The sequence below is a fragment of the Lathamus discolor genome, chromosome 1 (genome assembly GCF_037157495.1).
Source record: "Lathamus discolor isolate bLatDis1 chromosome 1, bLatDis1.hap1, whole genome shotgun sequence".
Lineage (NCBI taxonomy): Eukaryota > Metazoa > Chordata > Aves > Psittaciformes > Psittacidae > Lathamus > Lathamus discolor.
This window is the reverse complement of record NC_088884.1, coordinates 113,644,121-113,660,591: the sequence shown is the minus strand read 5'-3', so window position 1 is coordinate 113,660,591 and position 16,471 is coordinate 113,644,121. Positions and strand designations below refer to the sequence as shown.

Sequence of the window (16,471 nt, the reverse complement as noted above, 5' to 3'; positions counted from 1 at the left end):
ACCTTACTCAGTTGAGTAATTCTATTAACTTCCATCAGCCAGCAAGCCTTCCTGTAGCCTGTGCTCAGGGATGGCTGCCAGAGACCTACATAAAATTTCATGCATATTGTTACAGAAAAATGAGCAAGCAGGAACAGGTCTCAGTGATTAACTGCTTGTTAAACACCACTGACCATGAAATAAGTACTTTTATCTAAGAACAATATTGGACCAAGTTTGCACCTTACATACACTTCAGAGAGCTCTATGAAACTGGAGAACATAGATGAAGGACTACAGGCCCCAGATATGTCAGGCTACAATGCTGGAACTGGGGGAGAGGTTATTTTGCTGATTGGATGCTTTAGTTCCTTTGCCTATGTGAAATAGAAAAGTGTTGTTGGGACTCAGAGAAATTTTGTCATTTTGGGGTGCTAGTACTAGCCTGGGCTTCTACTTGAAGACTGCTCCGAAAGACCACTTTCCTAGGCCAAGAGGGAGAAGTCCAACCTTCAGTTTATGTTCAGGCTGAACACTGAAAATCAGATGCACATGGTAGGAGAAAGCACTTAACTTCGCACCTGTGTCTTAGCAACTGTGACATATTTCCACAACACAGTTCTGTCAGCACTCACTCACGTTCCTGAGGTCTGTGTTCCAAAGCTATGTTTCAAACCAGGCCTGAAAACTTGCTTCAAGACCACCTTGGAAATAAACTGCATCTTCCAGAAATGCTCTTGAGATCATCCCTGTTCTTTATTCATGCAGTTGTAAATAAGGCTAAGATGCTATCAGCTGGTGTTGCAGAAGCTGTATTGAAATTTCTCAGATCGGAGATGCCCCCTGTTCAATTCAAGCTGCTGGGAACATTAAGAATGTTAATAGATGCACAAGGTAAAAATAAACTCTTCTCTATGTTAAGTGATTCTCTTTGGTTCAGTCTGTGATATGCTGCCAAGATTCTTAAAAGGGAGAAGCAGAGGGGTTTTTAAAATCTTACTCCTGAAGTCTTGGAATAACTCAAATACATATGGAAAGGAAGAGGAATGTGGGTTGATTTTTTTTCCAGAACTCCTGAATTGACCACCAGGGACCTTCAGAATAGGTGTCAAATGCTTATTTACTTTTGTACATCAGAACTCTTCTATGCTGTCACTTCACAACTGTGCATTGAGGCGTGTTTCAAGCTACCACTCCTGTTTTGCTGTTCACTTTCTGCATTTCCTGGCTGTACCTACCTCCCTGGAACAGACTAAAGCACTACTTAATTGATAAACTGTGATTTCAAAATGACCAAGCACCTTGGACAGCTTGTTCCAGGATGAGGATTTATAAAATCAGAAGTATTTATTTTTGACCCAGCCCTGCAGATTTTCTCAAAAGATCCATTCTAGTTCTAGCAAAGGATTAGACGTGAAATAGAAATTCACTCAAGAATCTAATGTGACATAGCCCATAAAACCAAATCTAACCAGCCACAGTGCTCCCTCCTGGTTTAACATTTTTGAGCTAGCTTACCTAGGAGTGACATCACCTCTGTCTTCCCTAAGCAGTGCACAAGCCTCAGTAACTGGGCTGATAAACTGTTCTCAAGAACTCCATTATGACTGATTTTCTGTATTTTGTGTCCATTCTGACTGACTGCATTTGCTTCCATTCAACCTAGACTTCTCCCTCTATTGGCGCAAATTAGTAGAGTTCCACTAATTCCTTCTAATTAGTAACTTTCAGCTTATTTTTCTAGTCCTTGCTTTAAAAAGTGACAACTTTTTTGTTGTGTTGTTGGCTCTGGCACCATACAGCAGAAGCAGCCGAACAGCTGGGCAAAAATGTCAAACTGGTGGAACGATTGGTGGAATGGTGTGAAGCCAAGGATCACGCAGGTGTGATGGGGGAATCCAACAGACTACTTTCCGCACTTATACGACACAGCAAATCAAAAGTAAGTTAGTGGTGAAAAAGGTCAGCTTGTTAGAACAAAGAGTTACCTTCGTACTCTGCATCGGTAGCTGAGTCCTCCAGTATGTAATCCTTCTGGAGAGCCAGGCTGGTTAATTCATGTGTTACACCTCCTCTGCCTCTGGGACCTGCCAGTCAGACGTTTAAGTGACAGGTTTAAGTGCTCACTCGAACTATGTAGTTAAAGAAAAAATAAAACAATGAAATGAAGCAGAACAGTTTCAGAGTGACAGCAGGCCAGCTGAAGCAATGCTGTTAGGGTTCACGTGGCTATGTCCTGATTCATTGTTATTTGCATTGTATCCTGTAGAAATTCAGCGTGACATTTTCTACATTTTAATGATGCTATATATGAAGAATCATTGCACTCAATTGTTACGATCCTCCTATATATTTATATAAAACTGAGTTCCAGATAAAGTCCATCCCCCTTTGCTCGTTTAGCACATTTCAGAGTTTTAAGATTCTAACAAATTAGAAATGATCATTTATTCCGAATTCTAACAAAAGTTTCCTTGCAGATAGCAAAAGGTACAATATTAAACTCTGGGATAGATGATTTCTGACCCTTCTGTCACATTTGCATCAACCAAACACCTTTATATAAGCAGTCCAGGTCCACTCTTCTTGCTCAGGAGAGTATTAGGCAAACACAGCCTGAGAAATAACAAAAGCATCTTTTCTGGAAAAAAGTTATTTCAGACTCAGACTTCATTTCTCGCATTCACCCGTATGAACACAGGCTGCATGACTGAACTTAAATAGCAAGTGGGATGTTGAGAACTCAGCCTTTAACAGTGACCTCTTCATTCATGCATGGCATTTGTGAAGTGAAAAACGTATCGTTGACTTGATCTGTGCTGAGCCTGTTCCAAAACAAATCAACAGGTCTGTCAGAGATGTAAGTCTGCTCATTTCTAATATTACTGTCTCTTTCTAATGCCCACTCTCCATTTTATCAGGTTTCATTTTTTTCTGAGTTCTCATTTTCTGTACACCCCACACACAGTCCCCAAGTGTCATGTTTGAAGCGCTGAACCCAGGACACCAAGATGCGTGCATAGATGGCAAATGCTGCCACAGATGCAAGTCGTTATCAATACTCTCTACAGGAAAACAGAATTCAACTCTAAAGAGAGAAACACTATTGATGGCATCAAATAGGTATAAATGCAGAAGTTAACAGAATTATCACATATGAACTTTTGTGTGGTTTATGTAGTCGCAGAGGAAACTTGACTGGAAGAGGGAGAGAGCTGAGATGATGGGGTTTTTAATGCTTTTACTGCCCTCTAGGTTTGAGTCTGAGTACAACTACTGTTCTTGCAGCACACCGGATTTGAATTCAGTCTTTAGTTTTAAAGGATTTGGGGTAATATTTACAGAGGCAACAGTAGTTTAGAAAACTTACGTCTCATTCTAAAAAATGAAGTGGGTACTTGTGAGTTAAGTGTCACACTTAACACCAAACCTGACTGTTGTCACCTCTTCTGTCTATTGGGTACTGCCTTTTAGAGGGTAATGTTCACCTGCAAAATAAAAGATATTATGGCAAAGGTGCTGATCAACTCCCAAAGTTTATATAGCTAAAATTGTACACAAATCCTAACAGAAATTAGCAATTCCCATATTACTCAGTGAAGTCTGAAAACTACTTTGGAGTTCGACCAGAAAATCACAAACAATAAAACACATCACTGCAAATAAGGAAGAGTATAAAAATAGTTACATGCTTGCGCACATTAGGTCATTCAGACAAAAAAAGGTTTTAAATGTGAAATTCTTGAGTCATTAGGTTGTGACCTGTGCCACTAGCACCTTCAGTATGATTATCTATTTCCATTTTCAAGGATGATGATTGTACTGTGTCTGCTTCCTTGCATGAAGGACATCACTGTGTAGTCTGTGCAAGCACTGAAATAGAAATCATTCAAAGCACATGTATCACTTCATGAGTTCTGGCTTTTGGCTGGAGGCAGAAAGGGATGTCGGAAATGGGAATTCAACACATTGATTAAAAATTTAAATCAGATTCTTATTTCAAGAAATAGCTACTATTGAAAAACTTTGTGCACCCACGGAACAAAAAAATAATAAAAGCCAAACCACATTTCCTTGAGCAGTTTCCCTTCAGCATGCCAGTACTTGATTTTCAGTCCAACGTTTCTGCAAGTTTTTGTGGGAACATATAATTGTGAAAGTACTGGGTGCAAACTCACTTTTTAATGATAATTTACAAGTAATCAAAGGCCTGCTAACACCAGAAATCTTTATTCATCCTTTGTCACATAGGTAAGCTGGGTCAAATTTTGGACCGTGTTTTTAAACTGCTTTAAAGCCATTTAACCAGTCAGCATTTTCATTTCTTAGATACTGGGCAAGAGTTCATTTTAATTGCTGGCTTTAGAACAGAAACCAACACATTGTTATCCCATAACTATCCATCCCTAACCTGCTTTGTATTTGAAGGAAAATTCCACAATACTTCAAGAGAATGTTCTTTTTCCTGCCCACTTCCAAAAATCTGTTTTTTGCATTTCTGCAGCAGAGTAAGGTGTGACATTTGTGATCTCACACCTCTGAACATTTTAAAGAAACTGAAAACTCTTGGAGAGAGATTAAGGATTTTATAACTTTGTTAAAACTACATTCTTGCATCTCCTTATCCCAAATATGTTGTTTATTGCGTGCTTTTGATAAGCTGCTCTGAACATCAGAACATTTTTAAGGGAAAACTAATCATCTTTGTACCCAGCTGAGTTCAAACATAACAAAAAGCATTCATTAGGTAACTGATGGCACAACTTGAATATTTGAGTTAAACAGTATAACTTGGAAAAGAGTTAGTTATGTGTGTCTTAGTTATGTGGTTAACTGCTTTGCTTTAACAGGTTGTATCTTAAAATTGCAGAGCAATGACAGATCATTTATAGGCCCAAATGCGTGTATATTCATGTATAAAGTGTTTGTATGTGCATAAAGCCAAGGAGTATCCTTACCCAAAGATAACACAGCATCCGCAACAATTTCATTGTTTAATACAGTTTGTATGCAACACAGATTTTTTCTATTTCTATTTATTTTAGGATGTAATTAGGACCATTGTACAGAGTGGAGGCATAAAGCATTTAGTAACCATGGCAACCAGTGAACACGTAATAATGCAAAACGAAGCTCTCGTTGCACTGGCATTAATAGCGGCTTTAGAGTTAGGTGAGTATCCCAGCGGTGAACTGTTTTCTTTCCAGTCTGTGCCCAAGAGAGGTTGCAGCAGGAAAGCCGTTTGAGTTCGTTTTACAACGTAGAACAGCCTCCTCCTTCCCCTTGCCTTTCAGTAGCACAGATACATAGTTCATGCAGACACAGGCAGGCAGTTGGGTCATGCAGAAAACTGGAGTTTGCTGGTAATACAATGTCTATTCCATCATGGAAGTTTAGATTGGATATAAAGAAGTTCTTTACTGTAAGGGTGGTGAGGCACTGGAATGGGTTTCCCAGGGAAGTTATGAATGCTCTATCCCTGGCAGTGTTCAAGGCCAGGTTGGACAGAGCCTTTGGTGGCATGGTTTAGTGTGAGGTGACCCTGCCCATGGCAGGGGGGTTGGAACTTGATGATCTTAAGGTCCTTTCTCACCCTAACTATTCTATGATTCTATGATCATTCTGGCAGTTGACTACATGATCTAGAAACCACTGCTGCTACCACCAATAATAATAATGATAATGGGAATAACAAGGGAAGAGAATAGAAATGCTCACCACCTGCCGACAGATACCCAGCCCAACCTGAGCAGCAATCTAGCATATCTGGTACGGCAGCACTCAATGGCGGTATGACTTCATTCAGGCCACGATAGTCTACTGTTAGTCTCCACTCTCCATTAGATTTTCGCATTGGCCATATGGGGCTATTAAAGGGTGAGCGGGTCCTACTGATCCCTCCTTGGCTCTCCAGGCCTTCAACATAACTTTCAAATTTGGGGTAAAACCCAGAAGGCTAACAGGGAAGAAAATCATATGTTAAGAGTGGAGACTACACGACCTGACCTTCACATTCCTACACTGGGACTGGTTAATCCCCATTGAGAGAGCTTACCAAAGCAAAGCTTTCACCTACTTAATTGAGAGCTAGAGAATACACACAGAGGTGTATAATGGCCCCAAAATGTCTTTATGATGTTCCACAGAAATGGGTGCAAGAGTTGCCATGTGAAGGCTTTTGTCATACCTCAGGTTAGCAAACAAAAAGGCAAATATCCAGAGTTTTTTTTTATCCTATTTGCTTGCTTATTAACTAATGTAAGGAACTAAGCAAGCAGTATTATGTATTTTTGCTCTTGATTTCATCTCTTAGTATTGCATACTGCAGGAGTGCTATGTTCAGCTTCCAAATCACTGACAATACATCAAGGAACTGTTTTAATTCAAAAGGCAAAATGTTCCTATTCAGGTGAACTGTCTAACCCTTCTTTGTCTTATCTTCAGACATTTAAAGGTTTTGAGCCTGAATTCAGTATATAACGTTTCTTAACACTACAGAGGAAACAACTTGCACTCTGATCTTGAGAAGTTTTTCACAGCTTTTATAATGAACCCTGAGCTCCCTCTGCCATGGAATTAAGAATTAAACCACCTGTATTTACTCAGGCAGAATTTCCAAAAACAAGTTCAGGCAGTGGAAGTCTTGAAAGCTGGAATGTTGTAGGTGTTGGCCTAAATAGCTGGAAAGCCTGGTGGCTTTTCCATCAGCTCACTGCGCATTTAAGATTGGATTTTATCATTAAACTCTTGTGATTGTCCTTTCAAGTGGTTAGGCCATTTTACATTTCTATAGCAAGAGCTGTGACTCCTATCATCATAGCGTCTAATACACGCTTCAGGTTTATGCCAGTGAGTCATGTACCACAGAACCACTCTCACTGCAGTGAGAGATCCTTGTTTCAATAAACAGCTAATGCACAGAAGCATGAAAGCAAGCAGCACTTCCAGATTTACAAATCTTCACTTGTATTTCAGTCACCGCTGAAAAGGATCTCGAAAATGCTCAGCTTGTTCAGATTCTACACAGACTGCTCTCAGACGACAGGAGTGCTCCAGAAATAAAATACAACTCCATGGTGTTGATCTGTGCCCTTATAGGATCTGGTGAGTATTTCGGCAGAGGCTGCTTTCTTAAGAGATACATGTATTTACTTAGCTCTCCCTTTTAGCCTGAACATAGAGAGTGTGCAGCCACACTCAGAGGCTGGTTCTCTGTTCACAGTGAATGTACACAGAAGGATTCAATTTACTATGACACTTCATTTATAGTGTTTATTTATAGTGTCAAGAAAGAGACTGTTAACTCGGTTTTGGATACCAACTGCAGAAATTGGACTCTGGCTTCTGCTCAAACTTCAACTGAGAGAAGAGAAATTAAAGGCATTCAAAAGCATACTGCAAATATGCAGATAGCAAGAACTTTATTTTCACCTTCAGCTGCAAGTTTCCATAATTGATGGTCAAGTAAAATTCAGCTGAATCTTACAAGGAGCCTCCTCACTTGTAGTTTTAAATTCCTATGAGACTAGTAGGAAACGAAGATACAGGTAATACTTAATGCAAGGACACACGTGCACACAGATGGAGAGATGCTCACACTTACTCTCACTAGTAGAGTCCCCTCCCTCAGCAGCACTCACAGGCTCAGCCCACCGGGCTCAACTGTTCATGGGTGCTTTGAAAGACAAGCAGGCCACGCTCTAACACACATTAATGCTGGACACTGTGAACTCTAATCTTTCTGAGCTAACACCCTGCTAAAGGTCAGACTGTTTTGAGGATGGTGTAAGTGGGCCAGTTTGATATTGCAACTTCTTACCTCTGTGTGGGCAAACAGGCAAGCAAAACCCCTCACAAACAAAACGCCGCCAAAACCCCCGCAAAACACGGAAAAGCAAGGCATCATGGGGAAACTTGATTTCCAGCTGAGGTTTCCAATGGTGGCTGTGTTTCTTTCATTCAGTTCTTTGAGAAGTACTTACTCTGTGAAAGGAGAACAAATTTAATTCCATAAAGGCTTCAGAAATTTACAGACAACTAAGATAAAGAACTGGATTAAGTCAGAAAGGTGGAAACTCAGGGCCTGTCTGCACATGACTTGCCAAGTGTGAAGCGTCTGAAGGTTCTCCAGAGATGAGTTTACAGCGATTCAACTGAATTAATTAAAAGTTATGGCCAAGTGTGTGCTGTCTCTGTAAACAAAGCTGTTGGGTTTTTTTTCTCCTTAAACGGAGTTCATCACGCCTACTAAGTGTAACTGCTGACCTGTACACCCATGCAAGTGAATGCTGTATTACAGCCATCTTAAAGGAACAAGTATTTAGTTTTAGAGCAGTCTATGCATCTCAGTGTACAAAGATTGTGCTCAGAAATTACCTCTGCTCTCAGAAGGCATTCACTTTAATGTTATGATATCTAATTGAGCCGGTACTCACAACTTTCTTGAGCAGTTTTGTGCTTGGGATTATCTGTCCATTTCAGAGCAGAAGCCTTGCTGCAGAGGTTCCCCCTCCGCCTCACCATGATGATCTTGTGTGTATTCCCACTGCTTCCAACTAAATCATCCTCAGAAATCCTACCTGACACTTGCATTTTCCCCTCTTTGAAAATGAGGCTTGTCAGTCTTGCAGGTCTCTGTCACCTGCACAACTGACAGTTACTTGAAGTCAAATACCCTTGTGTGTATTCTACCAGAGTAAGGAGCACTCTTAGGAGTTTCTTTAAGGTTATCCAGCTGGCAGAGTTCAGTCTGCCACCACACTATAAGCCTAGGCATAAGGCATCTTAGCCCGCTCCCAGGCTCACAGGGAGCAGACAGCACATCATCACAGTACACAGCTGTACAGTTAAGGTCCAGCACTAGCTGACTCAGTCTTCAGCCCCGCTTCCTGATGGACAGACCTGTGTAAAACCGGTGACTACATAAGAGGAGCAACTGAGCAACCCTGGTATTGACTTTTTTACTATTTTAACCAAGGAGCGGGGCTCAAAAAGCTGCGTCTGCTCTTTACAGGTGAAAATAAATACACCTCTCCCAGTTTTGCCTCTAACTTACTTTCACCACTGTCTCCACTCCACATTTACATGTTTCCGTATTGTAGTATGGACACAAATGCATAGTGATTTTAAAGTAACTGACCCCAGTACAGTTCAATAAAGACTAGAAATGGTTGCACTGGCTTAATTATTGCCAAGTTTAATTCTCCAGTGAGTGCTGCTGTTACTACCCTTTCTTATAGAATATCTATCTGGCATCACTTTTAACTTGATAGCGCCAACAGCTGTGTGTTAAACAGTAAATGGGTATCTGTTTACATGCAATTTTTGCCATCTGGAAGTTGCTCTTGCAGCTGAGTGAATGGATGGAAAGAGGGAAAAATGAGGACAATGGAAAATAGAAACATTTAAATCATAATGTAAAGAATCAGCAAAAGCAAGCGCATTCATCGCTAGCACAGTCACTTCTGTGTGCGAGGGTCTCCAGGCTCGCAGGAAGCTAGACATTAAGCAGAACTATTCAGCTACTGCAAAGGACAGCAAATTCCTGAAATTCAGTTCGGTAACATCTGCTTAAACATGACGGTATCTCAGGAGATAGAGAGCAGAAAGTGCTGACGCAGCATAACCACCCCAACGGCTTTGCTGATACTGCTCTGTACCTGCGGGTTCCCAGGGCACAGCAGCAGCTCTGTCTGGTAGGGGTTAAACTGCAAGAAAACTGAAAACGTGCAAACAAGAAAGTAGGTAAGGAAACAAATGTCGACATTTGCTATTAAAAAATGTAGCAAATGTGCATAGCATGCAGAGAGCTCTCTGAAACAGTTGGCATTTCTCCTGGGCAGCTCGCGGATCAGGGCCCCAGCAGCACCTGGAAAGCAAAAATATACGTAGGTATTTGTTGCCGAGTGGGAGTTCACTAGAGTGGCTTGAACAGGGTATGAAGCAAACAAGTGGGATCTTAACTGTGAGATGTCTGGAGTCCAGGGCTTTGTGAAAACTCATTACTTCTTAAAAATTGCTTGATTTTATGGGTTGTTTCCAACCTCTCCTTATTAATACAAAGCACAGAGCAATCAGGATGAGAAGCATGAAACAGTGCCGCATAGTTTCAAGGAAAACTGTAAGTGCAGTATACCTATGCACAACACTGGGCTACGCACCACGTGATGTTTCAGAGCCAGACTGTAAGTGGACAGCTAACAGTGACTAAGTGGTGCCACATCCCTCAAAGAGCCGTCTCGCCCACTTCACACCCCAACACAAGCAACCAGAGCTGTTTGATACAAACACCACAGTGAACCTTCCCAGGCAAGCTCACTTGGCCAGGCTAGTTTAAAGGAATAACTCAAAAAACCGTTTTTACTGGGAATACTTCCTCGGCATCTGCTTTGGCAGGCAATCCAGGTGGATTTTCTTAACTGCTGTGCAGCAGCTTCATCACTCATCTCTACCTGAAATCCAGGGCGTCTGTGCATGCCCCTGGCCCTGCAGTTTTCTCTCCATCCTCAAAACCAACCCAAAAAAGTAAATACAAAGGTTAAGGGTACGCACACACTTGCGTGCCCCCGTGTGTATGGGGTTCAGTAGAACAGTTTCTCACGCTCACCACGCTTTTCCGTTCTCTTGCCCACCTCATACAAAGCGCTGTTTCTTTTACCATTTCTTTTTCCAGAGCCTCTTCAAAAGGAAGTGCAGAGCATGGCGTTTCTAGAAGTCATATCAAAACTCCGCAGCCATGAGAACAAAACTGTTGCCCAGCAGGCCTCACTAACAGAGCAGAGACTTGCTGTAGAAAGCTGAGGAAGGTCTTGTTTCCAGTGCATCCCATCACAGATTTCACCTTTGTCCTCCGTCCTGCTGCCGCTCCTGCTGTGTTTTCCACTGTATCACTGTGCATGCGTGTAATGTTCCCACACAAATTGATGAACTGCTGTAGGTACCCGTCCAAAAAGGTTTCTACAAATTCATAGGTGGTGTTAACATGAACCTGTCTCCACCTGTAACTGTTCTACTTGTATTCTTGTTGCTTGGGCCACATAATAGAATGTGCATGTTGTAGTCCTATGATGACGTAGAAGTGGTACTACACAATGACTCTTTCCTCACGCCCCCCTAACTGCATAACGATGTACTACTAAATTAGGGATGATACAAGATGCAGCAAGTCCAGACTAGTGTGCTGACTGTAGGATTAAGCAGTAAACCAAGCTAGTTCAATTTTGGTGCTCTGGAGGTTCAGGTTTGAACGCAATGTACTGCTCATTCACTGGTCTTGCCTATTAATGTCAAACTCGTGGTACCCAGAGGTAACAAATAAAAATTTCAGTGCCCTCACTTTATCCTGTGGTTTGTCCTTTTTTGTAATCACACGTGGAAGCTGTGACTGACCTCGCACTGGCGAGGAGCCCTTGTCATTCCTGCCTCTGGCCCTGACACAATCACTGCCTTTCAGCTGGGCGAATACAAAGGAAACTATTCCAACCTCTTTCACTGTGTATGCTCACACAGCAGCACTGTGTGCTTTAACAATAGTGCGTTTTAACAGGAATACTCTGTACAGTCCCCGAGTGCTCTCGAGCTTGCTTGGCGTTGGGGTTTTGTCTGTTGGGGAATTTTATATATGGATTTTTAAAGGTGCATATTGCAGCTGCTTTTCGAAAGAACTCCATCAAGTGATCCTTTTTTCCTGTCCTAGGTAAAGGAGTTGGGAAATAGCCAGTTTAAGCATCTTATCTCATAGCCGCTCTTTTTAGGTTTTTACCATGCCAGCAGGCAAACCAACAGACAACTCTTTTGCAACACAAGGAGCAGTTGGGGCAACAGTTTCCAGCAAGCCTGTGCATGTTGTTTTTCGGCTGTGTGGTGCCACTGTCTAGTTTGGTCAAGCCTACAGTGCAAACAGATCATAAGATCTGTAACACTTGAAGGTGAATTGAGCACTTCCAGGACTGAAGTGCCAGCCTCAGAAGTTCCAAGCTCCTTTTTTATCACCAGAGGTTAGCAAATCAGGAGTCCAAGCACCCATGTGATCCCATGCCATCTGGTTGCAAAAATGCTGCTTTCAACCTTCTCCAATCCATGAAACCACTGGTTATCCCACCAACACTGTGATGGGAAGATGGCAGTCATGATGGGAAAAGGATTACACAAGCTGGGTATGGAAAGAAACTTACCTCAGATAGTCAGTTTAAGCTGAGACACTACCAAAACACAGTTGATGCTACAGGAATATTTACACAGCAGAGATTCCACATCCATTTAATCCAGTGCCAGAAACACACAGAAAATGCTGCTAATATTAAACCCTACTAAAGCCTCTTATAAAATAAAAAAATTCAAAAGCTATTTGCTTGTAATAGTGCAATAAAGCCACCGATAGAGCACAGAGCTGTGCACACAGACCAGACCCCACGACATCAGACTCCAAATAACAGTACCTCTGCACCGATGAACATAACCAGCATGTTTACAACCACAGTTCACAGTGGACCTACGCAAGCCCAGGTTCTCTCAGGCATGGAAATAATTCCCATTGATTTCAGCAGATCCCAAAACACATTTGAAAGACCAGTTATATCAGTGACTTACCTAGTTCGACAGAGACTGTTCGTTTTGAAATCAGGATAAACTGCAAGTGCCCACACAAGCTGATAACCAACAAAGTTGTGACAGCAACAAAATTCCCCATTCACCTGGCTGTCTGGAGTCAGGTTAAGCATTAGCCATATCCTTATTATCATTTTTTTATTAGGGATACCACTGTCGCAGCAAGCACAAAAGCCAACACCGATATCCCACTTTCAGATAGTTTCCCTGGATGGACTATCAAGTGAATATTACATTTCTAGATAAAAGCTGTGCTACGCCTATACACAGAAGGAAAGCTTGAACAAGGGCAAAGATGGCATTTGTTGCAGTAAGAGAAGGTAACTGAAAAGACTATGTCTACCCACACAAATGCTGTTGTGGGACATGGTGCTGTCTGCAGGTCACTTTACATAGCGAGTAAATCATTTATCCTCCAAGCCTCAGTAAGAAGAACAGAATCTAAGCTCGTTAGGACCGTATGCATTTCACTGCTTGACTGAAGTCAACTGAATCGACATTGCCAACAACAGTTCTGATTAGATGCTTAGTAGATGGATTACATCTAAGCAAAGCTCGACATCTCCTGCTCAGACTATTTTTATGACAGTGATGCCGGATGTCAGGCCTTGTCATTAGTCTACTGCCACAGCAAACCAAGCTAAAGCGATCACTGCTGCAACACTGCACAGAGCAGGCAGCACCTCCCTGGTGTGTTACACACCCCTCTGCACCTGTAATGGCTCCTGCAAGACCTAAGAACACACCAGTCGGGAAGATAAACAGCATACATGTTTTTACATTTCACAGTGTGGAAATACAAGGCAAAGTTTCGCTTTGGGTAAGGCACAAACCCCAACTATACAGGCCTTGGATCCAGAGGACCCATTGGTCAAAGGAGACCATGAGACCCAGAAAGGTCATTTGTTTCAGGAGCCCTAGAAATGGAAACCAGCCCCAGCTTCAAGAAACAGTACACAAAGTCTGTTCAGAGTTTGACAGAACACAGGAAGCCACTCCAAGTCTCTCCCTCCATCATGAAAATGGCTATTGACATCTCACGTCTCTTGCATGTTACAAAGATTTAGGCAGTGCCCTTGACTTTGCTTCTTTTTGGTTGATTTTCGTTTTCCCCTCACCTCCCCCCAAGGCCTCCACATTTGCATTCTTATTTTGCCAAGTCATTTCCATATGTTCAGATAAATGTATATGCCTGAAATATGCAAAAGGCATTGGACTTCAGTTTGGATACAGAGATGTGCTTTTAAACCACAGTGGCATTTTGTGAACAAAACTGATTTTGAGATACTGGATTAGGTTGCTCTATAGTTTTTGAAATACTAAAAAAAGGAAGCTTCCTTCCTCCTCCTTGCTAAACAAGCACAAGACCATCATTACCTATTTTTACCTGCACAATAAAGTAAGTCAGCTCTCAGTACTTCTGCTTAGAAAAGGGAAATGCCCACCTTCCTTTACAAAAGCTTAGTCAAGTCATGAAATCCCCTTGCTGCAAAGCAGCAACTTCTGAACACTTCAGGGTCACCAAAACAATAATGGGGAAGCTCCAACAGTTGTACTAACCAGCAGCTGCAGCACTCAGGAACACCACCACCATGTCGGAGAAAACCAGAGCATGTTCATCAGCCAGAGACTTCAACAACAGCAGACAGGAGGTACGGGATCTCCTCACCTGGGGATGTGCTCTTCACGTATTAGCTTATTACTCATGTAAGGGCAGCCACTGGCACCGTGATAATGTGTTTTGTGGCTGAATCAGAACACAGTGTTTTATGCTGTGTATGAGAGACTTAAAGAAATTTATTTCCCCTATTAGTTTTGGGGAGAGGAGGCAGGGGATCTTCTCCTGGAGGAATTTTGCATGAACCATTAATGTTAAGTGCCACCACCAAGAGTACACATTCACAACGTCAGATTTCACGCAATTTTATTTATAAAATTGTAATTATCTAACAAATTGCATAAAAAATGATTTACTTCAAGTAAATACAGAATACTGCACAACTATTAAAACTATTGTATTGTCCATCATAAGTGTATTAAAACATTCCTAAAAAAATGCCTCTATTAAAAAAACAAAACCCAAAGAACACAAGTAGCATGATCAAGACCACTTTCAATAGCTTAAAATGAATTACCAGGAAGTTGCGTTAACTTCCTAAGTAGACTCCAGTTACATCCATTGAGATCAGCATGTGATACAACACCACAGTCTAATGCTAAAGATGACAAGTAATATATTATGCACCTGATCTATGCTTTTCTCCTAGACTGAAGGTAACCAGTCCAAAATCAGAAAACTAAAGCTCAAGTCAAACTCTACCGGGCATGCAGTTCTGTTATAGCAATACTTTCAATCGGTAAGTGTAGTTGGCTTTTACAATCCATTTTACAACTGATAAAAAAGGAACACAAGAGAATACATTCGTATAAAAAGGAATGATACACAAAGGGTAAGTATCAACACCTTGCTGTACACCTCGGGATGAACCAGAGAGAGAGAGATTCAGTTGGAACTAATCTGGAATATACATTTCAGAGACAGGGGTGAGTCACAAAACCCAAATCCCAGTCTCCCCATTACTCAAGGTAGTTCCAGGTCCGTCTCTACTCTGTACACAGCGTGAACATGAACATACATACAGATGGATCTTTTTATTAACACGTCTATATTGTCAAAACACAAAAGACAGCTAGCAGTGCTACCTGGTGCACGCTAGGAGTCACAACACTTATTTGTATACTGCATGTTAAGAGAGATGGAAAAATTGATTTTTTCGTTTCAAGTGGCAAAATTTGGTATCTAATGGACCCAAGAGGGTAGTTTTGTTTTGTTCACTTTAGACAGTTTCATGACCGATTACAGGCATCTGAAAAAGCTTCAGAGAGAAGACAAAAATGGAAGGGAGAACTGTAACCTTCAGCGGTGCTTGACACCTGTTCAGATCTAATCTCCTTCCTAGGTATTTGCAGAACTGCGATTTCAATGTACCCAAAAGGGACACAGCACAAGAAGGGAAACGGAAATTCACACGACAGTTTCTCTTGTAACCAACGTTGTTAATCAGAATCAATTTTACCACGGGCCTCTCTAAAGTAGTAAAATCACAGATTAGCATCAGGACAGGTCTTATAGCACCATGTTTAGTCCTGCCGCAAGTGATGGCAACCTCCCGTAAGTGGTAGGGCTGCTGACTCTGACCCTCCATTTTACAATCGAATGCTGTTCTAGTGCCAAGCAGCAATGGAAAAAGGCAAGGGAGGTCCTGCTGCTAAATCAGAGCCCCGGAGGCTGGTCACGGCTTCCCCACGCTCAGGCGCCCGCTGCACGCCGGCTGGGCGGACACTAGAGGGCAGGCGATGAAAGCACTGCCTCCCCCACCTCCAGGGCCAGGTATAGCCTCAGATACCGCTCGCTTTTCTTCAGGAAACGCTCACGGTGGGACCACGTTTCATATCTATAATAAACACTTTTAGGGTGAAAAGCAGTCATGTGCAAGGATCACTTAATCTGCATGCTACTATTTACATTTCAAACACTATTTACACACCAGAGCTACAATTAGCATCTCTCTCAAAGGGGAGGGTTGGTGGCTTTCAGCACAGAGTACACTTGAGCAAGCATCTCCGTAGCTTCGGACTCTAAGGGGCACAATCAAAATGATGGGTTTTGAAGCAAAGAGATCCTACTGCTACTAAAACAGACACACTGAGACAAATCAAACATTTGCCCATTAGACTATTGATTAAAAAAAAAAAATATCAAAGGCCTGTGAATATGGAGAGTACTTAGAAAGCAGAGGAGCAAGGACTGTGATGCCTTTTGGTAGGGCTCAGGGGGCAGTTTGGAAATGGCTTTAAAGCCAAGGCTACTGCTGAAGCTTCAGAC

General features: G+C 41.9%; 1 protein-coding gene across 6 annotated transcripts in view; it reads left to right on the top strand.

Moving 5' to 3' along the window:
- Window positions 1-11,318, top strand: part of RAP1GDS1 (Rap1 GTPase-GDP dissociation stimulator 1) — a 98,542-nt gene extending 87,224 nt beyond the window's left edge. For all 6 annotated transcript variants that reach the window (XM_065691554.1, XM_065691570.1, XM_065691563.1 and 3 more), the window contains 5 exons: window positions 748-873; window positions 1,782-1,921; window positions 5,025-5,151; window positions 6,955-7,083; window positions 10,652-11,318. In XM_065691554.1, coding sequence (XP_065547626.1) covers window positions 748-873; window positions 1,782-1,921; window positions 5,025-5,151; window positions 6,955-7,083; window positions 10,652-10,779 — 650 coding nt within the window. In that variant the 3' untranslated portion in view covers window positions 10,780-11,318. The remainder of the gene's footprint in view (window positions 1-747; window positions 874-1,781; window positions 1,922-5,024; window positions 5,152-6,954; window positions 7,084-10,651) is intronic.
- The last annotated feature ends 5,153 nt before the right edge of the window (window positions 11,319-16,471 follow it).